Source organism: Ranitomeya imitator, chromosome 9 (genome assembly GCF_032444005.1).
Source record: "Ranitomeya imitator isolate aRanImi1 chromosome 9, aRanImi1.pri, whole genome shotgun sequence".
NCBI lineage: Eukaryota > Metazoa > Chordata > Amphibia > Anura > Dendrobatidae > Ranitomeya > Ranitomeya imitator.
In genome coordinates this window covers 152,728,141-152,743,119 of record NC_091290.1, presented here as the reverse complement: position 1 = coordinate 152,743,119, position 14,979 = coordinate 152,728,141, and the positions used below count along the sequence as shown (strand labels likewise).

Genomic DNA, 14,979 nt, shown 5'->3' with positions numbered 1-14,979 from the left:
ATCACAGCCTGTGCCCTGCGATGTGTCAGTACGGGGTAATCACAGCCGGTGCCCTGCGATGTCAGTACGGGGTAATCACAGCCGGTGCCCTGCGATGTGTCAGTACGGGGTAATCACAGCCTGTGCCCTGCGATGTGTCAGTACGGGGTAATCACAGCCGGTGTCCTGCGATGTGTCAGTATGGGGTAATCACAGCCGGTGCCCTGCGATGTGTCAGTACGGGGTAATCACAGCCTGTGCCCTGCGATGTGTCAGTACGGGGTAATCACAGCCTGTGCCCTGCGATGTGTCAGTACGGGGTAATCACAGCCGGTGCCCTGCGATGTGTCAGTACGGGGTAATCACAGCCGGTGCCCTGCGATGTGTCAGTACGGGGTAATCACAGCCTGTGCCCTGCGATGTGTCAGTACGGGGTAATCACAGCCGGTGTCCTGCGATGTGTCAGTACGGGGTAATCACAGCCTGTGCCCTGCGATGTGTCAGTACGGGGTAATCACAGCCGGTGCCCTGCGATGTCAGTACGGGGTAATCACAGCCGGTGCCCTGCGATGTGTCAGTACGGGGTAATCACAGCCTGTGCCCTGCGATGTGTCAGTACGGGGTAATCACAGCCGGTGCCCTGCGATGTGTCAGTATGGGGTAATCACAGCCGGTGCCATGCGATGTGTTAGTACGGGGTAATCACAGCCGGTGCCATGCGATGTGTCAGTACGGGGTAATCACAGCCGGTGCCCTGCGATGTGTCAGTACGGGGTAATCACAGCCGGTGCCCTGCGATGTGTCAGTACGGGGTAATCACAGCCGGTGCCCTGCGATGTGTCAGTACGGGGTAATCACAGCCTGTGCCCTGCGATGTGTCAGTACGGGGTAATCACAGCCGGTGCCCTGCGATGTGTCAGTATGGGGTAATCACAGCCGGTGCCATGCGATGTGTCAGTACGGGGTAATCACAGCCGGTGCCATGCGATGTGTCAGTACGGGGTAATCACAGCCGGTGCCCTGCGATGTGTCAGTACGGGGTAATCACAGCCGGTGCCCTGCGGTGTGTCAGTACGGGGTAATCACAGCTGTCAGTCATCTTATTCACCAGTTTTTCTTCCTCCAGGAGGTCAGACATTTGACGTTTCGGCGACTTTGGACCCCAAGAGCAGCCCCTTTGTTTACACTCCTTCTCTAAGTTCTTCATTGAAGCCTATTGGGATCACCCATGAATGTATCGCCACCTTCAGGACGGGCATCGGGGGTAGAGGATGGGGCCTGGTGGAATTCTTCTATGGGGTAAGAGGATTTAGGAGACAGTGAGTGTCTTCTGTTAGTTGTGATCTGCTGTGCAGGAGAAGTGGTGGATGATGGAGACCAATGACCTCCTTTATGTCCTCGATGGAGACAAGTCCGGAGACACTGCAGTCACAGGAGGAGGTTTAGGCCACGGAATCTGCTCACAGTAACGTGTGGCTTGGGGGGTGACATGTTTGAAAGGCTCGTGGAACACTTAGGAGAAATGGGAGCACCACTGGCTCCACCACCAAATCGGTGTAATGCCGGGCTGTTATTGCACCTGGAGATCAGAGCGGTCCGGCTACCGGACATTATGCCCACCCCCTAATACTGTCAGGAGGAGTCTGCATGACAATGGGCTACGAGCCGGACGTTCAATTTCAGGAGTCTATTGACTTCACATCACCGCTCGCTCCCACAGGCCATTATGGTGCGGAGCAAGACAGGAATGGAGGTCTGTCCTTTTCAGTCTTGGCTCTCACTTTTGCCTTGGATGCAATGATAGCCGGGATTGGTCTGGAGACCATGTTGGCAACACGATGCTTCACGAGGGAGCATCACACCAGTCCTTCTACCAGGATTATTGTGTATGGCATAATGTCCGGTAGCCAGAGCCATCTAGTCTTCCCTCCAGGTGGACGAACAGCTCTACGTTACACTGATTTTGTCATGGATCCATGGATTTCTTCAAAGTGTCCCAAGAGCTCTTTTTCGGACTACACTCCCAGGTCACATGTTCCTTTTACTACTGTGAGCTGCCTGTGTGACCTAAACCTGCTCCCGTGGCTGCAGCGTCTCCGGACTTGTCTTCATGGAGCACATCGGGGAATTCATTGGTCGGTGATTACACAGGAGCTGCCAGATGCGTCGACGGACTTGTCTCCATGGAGCACATCGGGGACGTCTTTGGTCGGTGATTACACAGGAGCTGCCAGATGCGTCTCCGGATTTGTCTCCATCGGGCACATCGGGGAAGTCATTGGTCGGTGATTACACAGGAGCTGCCAGCAGCGTCTCTTGGCCTGTTTCCATGGAGCACATCGGGGACGTCTTTGGTTGGTGATTACACAGGAGCTGCCAGCAGGGTCTCCGGACTTGTCTCCATCGGGCACATCGGGGACGTCTTTGGTTGGTGATTACACAGGAGCTGCCGGCAGCGGATCCTAATGATTTGTAAAATCAGCAGCAGAACCATCTTTGGGCGACCATTAATGACCTCAGTGACAGCAGCCGAGGCCGGAGGTGCAGGTTGTGAAAAATGTTCCTTCCATGTGTCCACCATTTGCAGATCAGTGCCGTCTCCGTCCAGTGCTGACATTTCAGTGATGAGGATTTTGTATGTTCAGTATAAAGATAGACACAGCTCTCCCCTCTTCACTATCTTTTCTCCTCTCTTCTTACACCCTTCTCTGCTTACCTCACCTCTCCATTTTCATATTTCTATGCTCGCCTCTAATCTTCTATTACGTTTCACCTCTCTTCTCCTACTTTGCTCTCATTTTTATTTCCCCCTCCTTCTTTCTTCTTATCTCCTCTTCTTTCCTCTCCTATCCCCTCTCTCCTCTCATCTCCTTTTTCCTCACCTCTTTCTTTTCCTCTTCTCTTCTCTTGTCTCCTTTTTTCCCTCCTCTTTTTTCCTCTATTCTTTCCTCTCCTCTTCTTTCCTCACCTCTTCTTTCCTCATCTCTTCTGTTTTCCCTCTTCTTTTTTCCTCTATTCTGTTCTCACCGCTTCTTTCCTCATCTCTTCTTTCCTCATCTCTTCTGTTTTTCCCTCCTCTTTTTTCCTCTATTCCTTTCTCTCCTCCTCTTTCTTCACCTCTTCTTTCCTTTCCTCATCTCTTCTTTCCTCTCCTCTTTTTTTCTCTCCTCCTTTCCTCTCCTCTCCCCACTTTCCCTTCTTTCCTCTTCTCTCCCCCTCCCCTCTTCCCCTTCTTTCCTTTCCTCTCCCTTTCCCTTTATTACTCTCTTCTCCACTCCACTCCTTTCCTTCTTTCCTCTCCTCTCCCCTCTTTCCCTTCTTTCCTTTCCTCTCCTTTGCTTTTCTTTCTTTTCCTCTCCCCTCTCCTCTTCTTTCTTCTCCTCTCCACTCTTTCATTTCCTCTTCTTTCCTCTACCCTCTTTCGCTTCTTTCCTCTCCTCTTCTTTCTTCTCCTCTCCACTCTTTCCTTTCCTCTTCTTTCCTCTCCCCTCTTTCCCTCCTTTCCTTTCCTCTCCTCTGCTTTTTTTTCTCCTCTCCCCTCTCCTCTTCTTTCTTCTCCTCTCCCCTCTCCTCTTCTTTCTTCTCCCCTCCACCCTTTCCTTTTCTTTCCTCTACCCTCTTTCCTCTCCTCTTTCCGTTCATTCCTCTCCTTTTCTTTCTTCTCCCCTCCATTCTTTCATTTCCTCTTCTCTCCCCCTCCCCTCTTCCCCTTCTTTCGTTTCCTCTCCCTTTCCCTTTTTTACTCTCTTCTCCACTCCACTCTTTTCCTTCTTTCCTCTCCTTCTCTCCTCTCTTTACCTTCTTTTCTTTCCTCTCCTCTCCCCCCTTCCCTTCTTTCCTTTCCTCTCCTCTGCTTTTCTTTTCCTCTCCCCTCTCCTCTTCTTTCTTCTCCCCTCCATTCTTTCATTTCCTCTTCTTTCCTCTACCCTCTTTCACTTCCCTTTCCTCTCTTCTTCTCCTCTCCTCTCTCCTCTTCTTTCTTCTCCTCTCCACTCTTTCCTTTCCTCTCCTCTTCTTTCTTCTCCTCTCCACTCTTTCCTTTCCTCTACCCTCTTTTCTTTCTTTCCTCTCCGCTCCTCTTTCCCTTCTTTCCTCTCCTCTTCTTTCTCTCCTCTCCACTCTTTCCCTTCTTTCTTCTCCTCTCCACTATTTCCTTTCCTCTTCTTTCCTCTCCCCTCTTTCCCTTCTTTCCTTTCCTCTGTCTTTCCCTTCTTTCCTCTCTTCTTTCTTCTCCTCTCCCCTCTTTCCCTTCTTTCCTCTCCTTTCTTCTCCTCTAACCTCTTTCCCTTCTTTCCTCTCCTCTCCTCTTTCCCTTCTTTCCTCTCCTCTTCTTTCTTCTCCTCTCCCCTCTTTCCCTTCTTTCTTCTCCTCTCCACTCTTTCCTTTCCTCTTCTTTCCTCTACCATCTTTCCCTTCTTTCTTCTCCTCTACCCTCTTTCCCTGCTTTCCTCTACCCTCTTTCCCTTATTTCCTTTCCTCTACCCTCTTTCCCTTCTTTCCTTTCCTCTGTCTTTCCCTTCTTTCCTCTCTTCTTTCTTCTCCTCTCCCCTCTTTCCCTTCTTTCCTTTCCCCTATTTCCCTTCTTTCCTCTCCTTTCTTCTCTTCTACCCTATTTCCCTTCTTTCCTCTCCTATCTTTCCGTTCTTTCCTCTCCTCTTCTTTCTTCTCCTCTCCCCTCTTTCCCTTCTTTCTTCTCCTCTCCACTCTTTCCTTTCCTCTTCTTTCCTCTACCCTCTTTCCCTTCTTTCTTCTCCTCTACCCTCTTTCCCTTCTTTCTTCCCCTCTCCACTCTTTCCTTTCCCCTTCTTTCCTCTACCCTCTTTTCCCTTCTTTCCTTTCCTCTACCCTCTTTCCCTTCTTTCCTTTCCTCTGTCTTTCCCTTCTTTCCTCTCTTCTTTCTCATCCTCTCCCCTCTTTCCCTTCTTTCCTTTCCTCTATCCTCTTTAACCTTCTTTCCTCTCTTCCTTCTTCTCCTCTCCCCTCTTTCCCTTCTTTCCTCTCCCCTCTTTCCCTTCTTTCCTCTCTTCTTTCGTTTCCTCTACCCTCTTTCCTTTCTTTCCTTTCCTCTGTCTTTCCCTTCTTTCCTCTCTTCTTTCTTCTCCTCTCCCCTCTTTCCCTTCTTTCCTCTACCCTCTTTCCCTTCTTTCCTCTCTTCTTTCCTTTCCTCTACCCTCTTTCCCTTCTTTCCTTTCCTCTGTCTTTCCCTTCATTCGTCTCTTCTTTCTTCTCCTCTCCCCTCTTTCCCTTCTTTCTTTTCCTCTACTCTCTTTCCCTTCTTTCCTTTCCTCTGTTTTTCCCTTCTTTCCTCTCTTCTTTCTTCTCCTCTCCCCTCTTTCCCTTCTTTCCTTTCCTCTACCCTCTTTCCCTTCTTTCCTTTCCTCTGTCTTTCCCTTCTTTCCTCTCTTCTTTCTTCTCCTCTCCCCTCTTTCCTCTCCCCTCTTTCCCTTCTTTCCTCTCCTTTCTTCTCCTCTACCCTCTTTCCCTTCTTTCCTCTCCTCTCTTTCCCTTCTTTCCTCTCCTTTCTTCTCCTCTACCCTCTTTCCCCTCTTTCTTCTCCTCTCCACTCTTTTTTTTCCTCTTTTTTCCTCTACCCTCTTTCCCTTCTTTCTTCTCCTCTACCCTCTTTCCCTGCTTTCCTCTACCCTCTTTCCCTTCTTTCCTCTCTTCTTTCCTTTCCTCTACCCTCTTTCCCTTCTTTCCTTTCCTCTGTCTTTCCCTTCATTCGTCTCTTCTTTCTTCTCCTCTCCCCTCTTTCCCTGCTTTCCTCTACCCTCTTTCCCTTCTTTCCTTTCCTCTACCCTCTTTCCCTTCTTTCTTTTCCTCTACCCTCTTTCCCTTCTTTCTTCTCCTCTACCCTCTTTCCCTTCTTTTTTCTCCTGTACCCTCTTTCCCTGCTTTTCTCTACCCTCTTTCCCTTCTTTCTTCTCTTCTTTCTTCTCCTCTCCCCTCTTTCCTTTCCTCTCCCCTCTTTCCCTTCTTTCCTCTCCTTTCTTCTCCTCTACCCTCTTTCCCTTCTTTCCTCTCCTCTCCTCTCTTTCCCTTCTTTCCTCTCCTCTTCTTTCTTCTCCTCTACCCTCTTTCCCTTCTTTCTTCTCCTCTCCACTCTTTTTTTTCCTCTTTTTTCCTCTACCCTCTTTCCCTTCTTTCTTCTCCTCTACCCTCTTTCCCTGCTTTCCTCTACCCTCTTTCCCTTCTTTCCTTTCCTCTACCCTCTTTCCCTTCTTTCTTCTCCTCTACCCTCTTTCCCTTCTTTTTTCTCCTGTACCCTCTTTCCCTGCTTTCCTCTACCCTCTTTCCCTTCTTTCCTTTCCTCTACCCTCTTTCCCTTCTTTCTTCTCCTCTACCCTCTTTCCCTTCTTTTTTCTCCTGTACCCTCTTTCCCTGCTTTTCTCTACCCTCTTTCCCTTCTTTCTTCTCCTCTCCACTATTTCCTTTCCTCTTCTTTCCTCTCCCCTCTTTCCCTTCTTTCCTTTCCTCTGTCTTTCCCTTCTTTCCTCTCTTCTTTCTTCTCCTCTCCCCTCTTTCCCTTCTTTCCTCTCCTTTCTTCTCCTCTAACCTCTTTCCCTTCTTTCCTCTCCTCTCCTCTTTCCCTTCTTTCCTCTCCTCTTCTTTCTTCTCCTCTCCCCTCTTTCCCTTCTTTCTTCTCCTCTCCACTCTTTCCTTTCCTCTTCTTTCCTCTACCATCTTTCCCTTCTTTCTTCTCCTCTACCCTCTTTCCCTGCTTTCCTCTACCCTCTTTCCCTTATTTCCTTTCCTCTACCCTCTTTCCCTTCTTTCCTTTCCTCTGTCTTTCCCTTCTTTCCTCTCTTCTTTCTTCTCCTCTCCCCTCTTTCCCTTCTTTCCTTTTCCCTATTTCCCTTCTTTCCTCTCCTTTCTTCTCTTCTACCCTATTTCCCTTCTTTCCTCTCCTATCTTTCCGTTCTTTCCTCTCCTCTTCTTTCTTCTCCTCTCCCCTCTTTCCCTTCTTTCTTCTCTCCACTCTTTCCTTTCCTCTTCTTTCCTCTACCCTCTTTCCCTTCTTTCTTCTCCTCTACCCTCTTTCCCTTCTTTCTTCCCCTCTCCACTCTTTCCTTTCCCCTTCTTTCCTCTACCCTCTTTTCCCTTCTTTCCTTTCCTCTGTCTTTCCCTTCTTTCCTCTCTTCTTTCTCATCCTATCCCCTCTTTCCCTTCTTTCCTTTCCTCTATCCTCTTTAACCTTCTTTCCTCTCTTCTTTCTTCTCCTCTCCCCTCTTTCCCTTCTTTCCTCTCCCCTCTTTCCCTTCTTTCCTCTCTTCTTTCCTTTCCTCTACCCTCTTTCCTTTCTTTCCTTTCCTCTGTCTTTCCCTTCTTTCCTCTCTTCTTTCTTCTCCTCTCCCCTCTTTCCCTTCTTTCCTCTACCCTCTTTCCCTTCTTTCCTCTCTTCTTTCCTTTCCTCTACCCTCTTTCCCTTCTTTCCTTTCCTCTGTTTTTCCCTTCATTCGTCTCTTCTTTCTTCTCCTCTCCCCTCTTTCCCTTCTTTCTTTTCCTCTACCCTCTTTCCCTTCTTTCCTTTCCTCTGTTTTTCCCTTCTTTCCTCTCTTCTTTCTTCTCCTCTCCCCTCTTTCCCTTCTTTCCTTTCCTCTACCCTCTTTCCCTTCTTTCCTTTCCTCTGTCTTTCCCTTCTTTCCTCTCTTCTTTCTTCTCCTCTTCCCTCTTTCCTTTCCTCTCCCCTCTTTCCCTTCTTTCCTCTCCTTTCTTCTCCTCTACCCTCTTTCCCTTCTTTCCTCTCCTCTCTTTCCCTTCTTTCCTCTCCTTTCTTCTCCTCTACCCTCTTTCCCCTCTTTCTTCTCCTCTCCACTCTTTTTTTTCCTCTTTTTTCCTCTACCCTCTTTCCCTTCTTTCTTCTCCTCTACCCTCTTTCCCTGCTTTCCTCTACCCTCTTTCCCTTCTTTCCTTTCCTCTACCCTCTTTCCCTTCTTTCTTTTCCTCTACCCTCTTTCCCTTCTTTCTTCTCCTCTACCCTCTTTCCCTTCTTTTTTCTCCTGTACCCTCTTTCCCTGCTTTTCTCTACCCTCTTTCCCTTCTTTCTTCTCTTCTTTCTTCTCCTCTCCCCTCTTTCCTTTCCTCTCCCCTCTTTCCCTTCTTTCCTCTCCTTTCTTCTCCTCTACCCTCTTTCCCTTCTTTCCTCTCCTCTCCTCTCTTTCCCTTCTTTCCTCTCCTCTTCTTTCTTCTCCTCTACCCTCTTTCCCTTCTTTCTTCTCCTCTCCACTCTTTTTTTTCCTCTTTTTTCCTCTACCCTCTTTCCCTTCTTTCTTCTCCTCTACCCTCTTTCCCTGCGTTCCTCTACCCTCTTTCCCTTCTTTCCTTTCCTCTACCCTCTTTCCCTTCTTTCTTCTCCTCTACCCTCTTTCCCTTCTTTTTTCTCCTGTACCCTCTTTCCCTGCTTTTCTCTACCCTCTTTCCCTTCTTTCTTCTCCTCTCCACTATTTCCTTTCCTCTTCTTTCCTCTCCCCTCTTTCCCTTCTTTCCTTTCCTCTGTCTTTCCCTTCTTTCCTCTCTTCTTTCTTCTCCTCTCCCCTCTTTCCCTTCTTTCCTCTCCTTTCTTCTCTAACCTCTTTCCCTTCTTTCCTCTCCTCTCCTCTTTCCCTTCTTTCCTCTCCTCTTCTTTCTTCTCCTCTCCCCTCTTTCCCTTCTTTCTTCTCCTCTCCACTCTTTCCTTTCCTCTTCTTTCCTCTACCATCTTTCCCTTATTTCTTCTCCTCTACCCTCTTTCCCTGCTTTCCTCTACCCTCTTTCCCTTATTTCCTTTCCTCTACCCTCTTTCCCTTCTTTCCTTTCCTCTGTCTTTCCCTTCTTTCCTCTCTTCTTTCTTCTCCTCTCCCCTCTTTCCCTTCTTTCCTTTTCCCTATTTCCCTTCTTTCCTCTCCTTTCTTCTCTTCTACCCTATTTCCCTTCTTTCCTCTCCTATCTTTCCGTTCTTTCCTCTCCTCTTCTTTCTTCTCCTCTCCCCTCTTTCCCTTCTTTCTTCTCCTCTCCACTCTTTCCTTTCCTCTTCTTTCCTCTACCCTCTTTCCCTTCTTTCTTCTCCTCTACCCTCTTTCCCTTCTTTCTTCCCCTCTCCACTCTTTCCTTTCCCCTTCTTTCCTCTACCCTCTTTTCCCTTCTTTCCTTTCCTCTGTCTTTCCCTTCTTTCCTCTCTTCTTTCTCATCCTCTCCCCTCTTTCCCTTCTTTCCTTTCCTCTATCCTCTTTAACCTTCTTTCCTCTCTTCTTTCTTCTCCTCTCCCCTCTTTCCCTTCTTTCCTCTCCCCTCTTTCCCTTCTTTCCTCTCTTCTTTCCTTTCCTCTACCCTCTTTCCTTTCTTTCCTTTCCTCTGTCTTTCCCTTCTTTCCTCTCTTCTTTCTTCTCCTCTCCCCTCTTTCCCTTCTTTCCTCTACCCTCTTTCCCTTCTTTCCTCTCTTCTTTCCTTTCCTCTACCCTCTTTCCCTTCTTTCCTTTCCTCTGTTTTTCCCTTCATTCGTCTCTTCTTTCTTCTCCTCTCCCCTCTTTCCCTTCTTTCTTTTCCTCTACCCTCTTTCCCTTCTTTCCTTTCCTCTGTTTTTCCCTTCTTTCCTCTCTTCTTTCTTCTCCTCTCCCCTCTTTCCCTTCTTTCCTTTCCTCTACCCTCTTTCCCTTCTTTCCTTTCCTCTGTCTTTCCCTTCTTTCCTCTCTTCTTTCTTCTCCTCTTCCCTCTTTCCTTTCCTCTCCCCTCTTTCCCTTCTTTCCTCTCCTTTCTTCTCCTCTACCCTCTTTCCCTTCTTTCCTCTTCTCTCCTCTCTTTCCCTTCTTTCCTCTCCTCTTCTTTCTTCTCCTCTACCCTCTTTCCCTTCTTTCTTCTCCTCTCCACTCTTTTTTTTCCTCTTTTTTCCTCTACCCTCTTTCCCTTCTTTCTTCTCCTCTACCCTCTTTCCCTGCTTTCCTCTACCCTCTTTCCCTTCTTTCCTTTCCTCTACCCTCTTTCCCTTCTTTCTTCTCCTCTACCCTCTTTCCCTGCTTTGCTCTACCCTCTTTCCCTTCTTTCTTCTCCTCTACCCTCTTTCCCTGCTTTCCTCTACCCTCTTTCCCTTTTTTCCTTTCCTCTCCCCTCTTTCCCTTCGTTTCTTTCCTCTACCCGCTTTCCCTTCTTTCCTTTCCTCTACCCTCTTTCCCTTCTTTCCTTCCCTCTCCCCTCTCCTCTTCTTTCCTCTCCTCTTCTTTCTTCTCCTCTACCCTCTTTCCCTTCTTTCCTTTCCTCTACCCTCTTTCCCTGCTTTCCTCTACCCTCTTTCCCTTTTTAACTTTCCTCTCCCCTCTTTCCCTTCTTTCCTTCCCTCTCCCCGCTTTCCCTTCTTTCTTCTCTTCTACCCTCTTTCCCTTCTTTCTTTCCTTCCCTCTCCCCTCTCCTCTTCTTTCGTCTCCTCTCATTCGTCTCCTCTTTCTCCCCCTTTTACTTTACAATGACACAATGTTTCAGAGAATGGCTGACACTGTACTGACTGTCTTCATCCATTTGCTCCGCAGATATGAGAATTGCGCCCCCTCTGGTCAGTGACCTCCCTGAATCTCACAGTGATTTTCATAAAGAATATGATGTTAAACCGCCCACTCCTCCCCCGCCATCCCGCACTCAATAAAGGGCCGGTATCCCGTGTTTTGGAGATGAAGCATAATCATTGTGTGATGATAACTTCTCAGATTTCCTACTTGACTTACTATCTCTAGCTCTTAATGTTTTTAAAATCTCTGCTTGCTATCAGTGAATGGAAACCTTATTGACACCTGTACAGATCTAATACCTCGCACATCTGAAGGGTTGTTGCTATGTATGCAGACCAGAAAATCCTCTGTGAACTAAACAGCCTGGACCCCACACTGATACAGCGTACCTGCACTGACACATTGTAGCAAACTATCAGGAGACAGGTTTCTGGATACATTGTAACAATTATTGCACTGCATTATTCAATGTGGTCCAAAGTCTATAGGAAAGTTCCAGGCCGTCCTATACGTGATGGGCCGTGTTTGCTGTGAGGCTCCGTGTGACCTTGTGCATTGGAGCTCATCAGCTTTGTGACACAATGAAATTACCAGGACTCTGTTCTCAGCGCATTATCTCCATATCATCACATCTGCTGCTTGTAACATTGGTGTGCAGAATGGAGACTGACAGTGATTGTCCTCTGTCAATCACACCCAACGCCAAGACTTATGCACTTGTAATACAAGCTGATGGCGCCATCTGGTGGAAGCGTAGGGGAGAACATGCTGTCAATGTATGAAGTAATAATCATTTATTATTAATAATAATAATCAAAATAATCACTTCCACTCTGGTTAATAATACAGCGATGTCGTAGTACAGGGATAATACACACAGTAATGTCATAAAACAGGAATACTGCACACAGTGATGTCACAGTATAGGGATAATACACACAATGATGTCACAGTACAGGGATAATACACACAATGATGTCACAGTACAGGGATAATACACACAGTGATGTCACAGTACAGGGATAATGCACACAGTGATGTCACAGTACAGGGATAAGGCTCGGTTCACACTGCGTTGAACCCGTTCGTTAGACAGACTATGTTACACCGCGGCATAACACGGTGTAACGTAGTCCGCTAGCGCCGCCATAGAATCTAATGTCGGACGCATCGCTAGCGCACGCCCACAATAGGCGTGCGCTAGCGATGTGCCGTCATTGAGTGACGGACCCTGAGACGCGGGCTACAGCGTTCCCGGGTCCGTCACTGCTAGCGCAGATAGAGCTAGCAGATGCTCTATCTGCGCTAGCGCTCTGCATATACCGGCACTTGCGTTAGCAGCAGCCCGTTAGCGTATTTTGAACAGTCTGCTGTTTAACGCAGTGTGAACCCGGCCTTATACACACAGCAATGTCACAGTACAGGGATCATTCACATCATGATGTCACAGTACAGGGATAATACACACAGTGATGTCACAGTACAGGGATAATACACACAGTGATGTCACAGTACAGGGATCATTCACATCATGATGTCACAGTAGAGGGAGAATGCACCCAGTGATGTCACAGTACAGAGATAATACACAGTGGTGTCTTTATCCATAGGGTTTTTCCATAGCCCGCACTGTTCTCCCTCTTTTTCCATAGCCCGCACTGTTCTCCCTCTTTTTCCATAGCCCGCACTGTTCTCCCTCTTTTTCCATAGCCCGCACTGATCTCTCTCTTTTTCCATAGCCCGCACTGTTCTCCCTCTTTTTCCATAGCCTGCACTGTTCTCCCCCTTTTTCCATAGCCCGCACTGATCTCCCTCTTTTTCCATAGCCCGCACTGTTCTCCCCCTTTTTCCATAGCCCGCACTGATCTCCCTCTTTTTCCATAGCCCGCACTGTTCTCCCTCTTTTTCCATAGCCTGCACTGTTCTCCCTCTTTTTCCATAGCCCGCACTGTTCTCCCTCTTTTTCCATAGCCCGCACTGTTCTCCCTCTTTTTCCATAGCCCGCACTGATCTCCCTCTTTTTCCATAGCCTGCACTGTTCTCCCTCTTTTTCCATAGCCCGCACTGTTCTCCCTCTTTTTCCATAGCCCGCACTGTTCTCCCTCTTTTTCCATAGCCCGCACTGTTCTCCCTCTTTTTCCATAGCCCGCACTGTTCTCCCTCTTTTTCCATAGCCCGCACTGTTCTCCCTCTTTTTCCATAGCCCGCACTGTTCTCCCTCTTTTTCCAGAGCCTGCACTGTTCTCCCCCTTTTTCCATAGCCCGCACTGTTCTCCCTCTTTTTCCATAGCCCGCACTGTTCTCCCTCTTTTTCCATAGCCCGCACTGATCTCCCTCTTTTTCCATAGCCCGCACTGTTCTCCCCCTTTTTCCATAGCCTGCACTGTTCTCCCTCTTTTTCCATAGCCCGCACTGTTCTCCCTCTTTTTCCATAGGTCGCACTGTTCTCCCTCTTTTTCCATAGCCCGCACTGTTCTCCCTCTTTTTCCATAGTCCGCACTGTTCTCCCTCTTTTCCATAGCCCGCACTGTTCTCCCTCTTTTTCCATAGCCTGCACTGTTCTCCCTCTTTTTCCATAGCCCGCACTGTTCTCCCTCTTTTTCCATAGCCTGCACTGTTCTCCCTCTTTTTCCATAGCCTGCACTGTTCTCCCTCTTTTTCCATAGCCCGCACTGTTCTCCCCCTTTTTCCATAGCCCGCACTGTTCTCCCTCTTTTTCCATAGCCCGCACTGTTCTCCCTCTTTTTCCATAGCCCGCACTGATCTCCCTCTTTTTCCATAGCCCGCACTGTTCTCCCCCTTTTTCCATAGCCCGCACTGTTCTCCCTCTTTTTCCATAGTCCGCACTGTTCTCCCTCTTTTCCATAGCCCGCACTGTTCTCCCTCTTTTTCCATAGCCTGCACTGTTCTCCCTCTTTTTCCATAGCCCGCACTGTTCTCCCTCTTTTTCCATAGGTCGCACTGTTCTCCCTCTTTTTCCATAGCCCGCACTGTTCTCCCTCTTTTTCCATAGCCCGCACTGTTCTCCCTCTTTTTCCATAGCCTGCACTGTTCTTCCTCTTTTTCCATAGCCTGCACTGTTCTCCCTCTTTTTCCATAGCCTGCACTGTTCTCCCTCTTTTTCCATAGCCCGCACTGTTCTCCCTCTTTTTCCATAGCCCGCACTGTTCTCCCTCTTTTTCCATAGCCTGCACTGTTCTCCCTCTTTTTCCATAGCCCGCACTGTTCTCCCTCTTTTTCCATAGCCCGCGCTGTTCTCCCTCTTTTTCCATAGCCCGCACTGTTCTCCCTCTTTTTCCATACCCCGCACTGTTCTCCCTCTTTTTCCAGAGCCTGCACTGATCTCCCCCTTTTTTCATAGCCCGCACTGTTCTCCCTCTTTTTCCATAGCCCGCACTGTTGTCCCTCTTTTTCCATAGCCTGCACTGATCTCCCCCTTTTTCCATAGCCCGCACTGTTCTCCCTCTTTTTCCATAGCCCGCACTGTTCTCCCCCTTTTTCCATAGCCTGCACTGATCTCCCTCTTTTTCCATAGCCCGCACTGTTCTCCCTCTTTTTCTATAGCCTGCACTGATCTCCCCCTTTTTTCATAGCCTGCACTGTTCTCCCTCTTTTCCATAGCCCGCACTGTTCTCCCTCTTTTTCCATAGCCCGCACTGTTCTCCCCCTTTTTCCATAGCCTGCACTGATCTCCCTCTTTTTCCATAGCCCGCACTGTTCTTCCTCTTTTTCCATAGCCCGCACTGTTCTCCCTCTTTTTCCATAACCCGCACTGTTCTCCCCCTTTTTCCATAGCCCGCACTGTTCTCCCCCTTTTTCCATAGCCTGCACTGATCTCCCTCTTTTTCCATAGCCCGCACTGTTCTCCCTCTTTTTCCATAGCCTGCACTGTTCTCCCTCTTTTTCCATAGCCTGCACTGTTCTTCCTCTTTTTCCATAGCCCGCACTGTTCTCCCTCTTTTTCCATAGCCTGCACTGTTCTCCCTCTTTTTCCATAGCCTGCACTGTTCTCCCCCTTTTTCCATAGCCTGCACTGTTCTCCCTCTTTTTCCATAGCCTGCACTGATCTCCCTCTTTTTCCATAGCCTGCACTGATCTCCCTCTTTTTCCATAGCCCGCACTGTTCTCCCTCTTTTTCCATAGCCTGCACTGTTCTCCCTCTTTTTCCATAGCCCGCACTGTTCTCCCTCTTTTTCCATAGCCCGCACTGTTCTCCCTCTTTTTCCATAGCCTGCACTGTTCTCTGTTATGGCTGGCAATCAGGCAACACAGCGTGCAGTAATCAGCGCACATACAGAGATCTGGCAATAACCCAAAACAATAGGACGAGCTCTGAGACGTGGAATCTCTGTAGACTGCAGTACCTGATCTATCCTCACACAACTGGAAGCAGCAGTGGATTGCGCCTATCCACTACCTATGCAACTCGGCACTGCCTGAGGAGCTGACTAGCCTGAAGATAGAAATACAAGCCTGACTTACCTCAGAGAAATACCCCAAAGGAATAGGCAGCCCCCACATATAATGA

The 14,979-nt window shown here is 48.4% G+C and overlaps 1 protein-coding gene across 4 annotated transcripts in view; it reads left to right on the top strand.

The window, feature by feature from the left end:
• Positions 1–10,882, top strand: part of LOC138649236 (uncharacterized) — a 36,108-nt gene extending 25,226 nt beyond the window's left edge. For 2 of the 4 annotated variants that reach the window (XM_069739454.1, XM_069739453.1), the window contains exons 10-11: positions 1,106–1,278; positions 10,476–10,882. In XM_069739454.1, coding sequence (XP_069595555.1) covers positions 1,106–1,278; positions 10,476–10,481 — 179 coding nt within the window. In that variant the 3' untranslated portion in view covers positions 10,482–10,882. The remainder of the gene's footprint in view (positions 1–1,105; positions 1,279–10,475) is intronic. The other 2 variants (XM_069739457.1, XM_069739455.1) reach the window with 2 other exon arrangements.
• Positions 10,883–14,979: the final 4,097 nt, after the last annotated feature.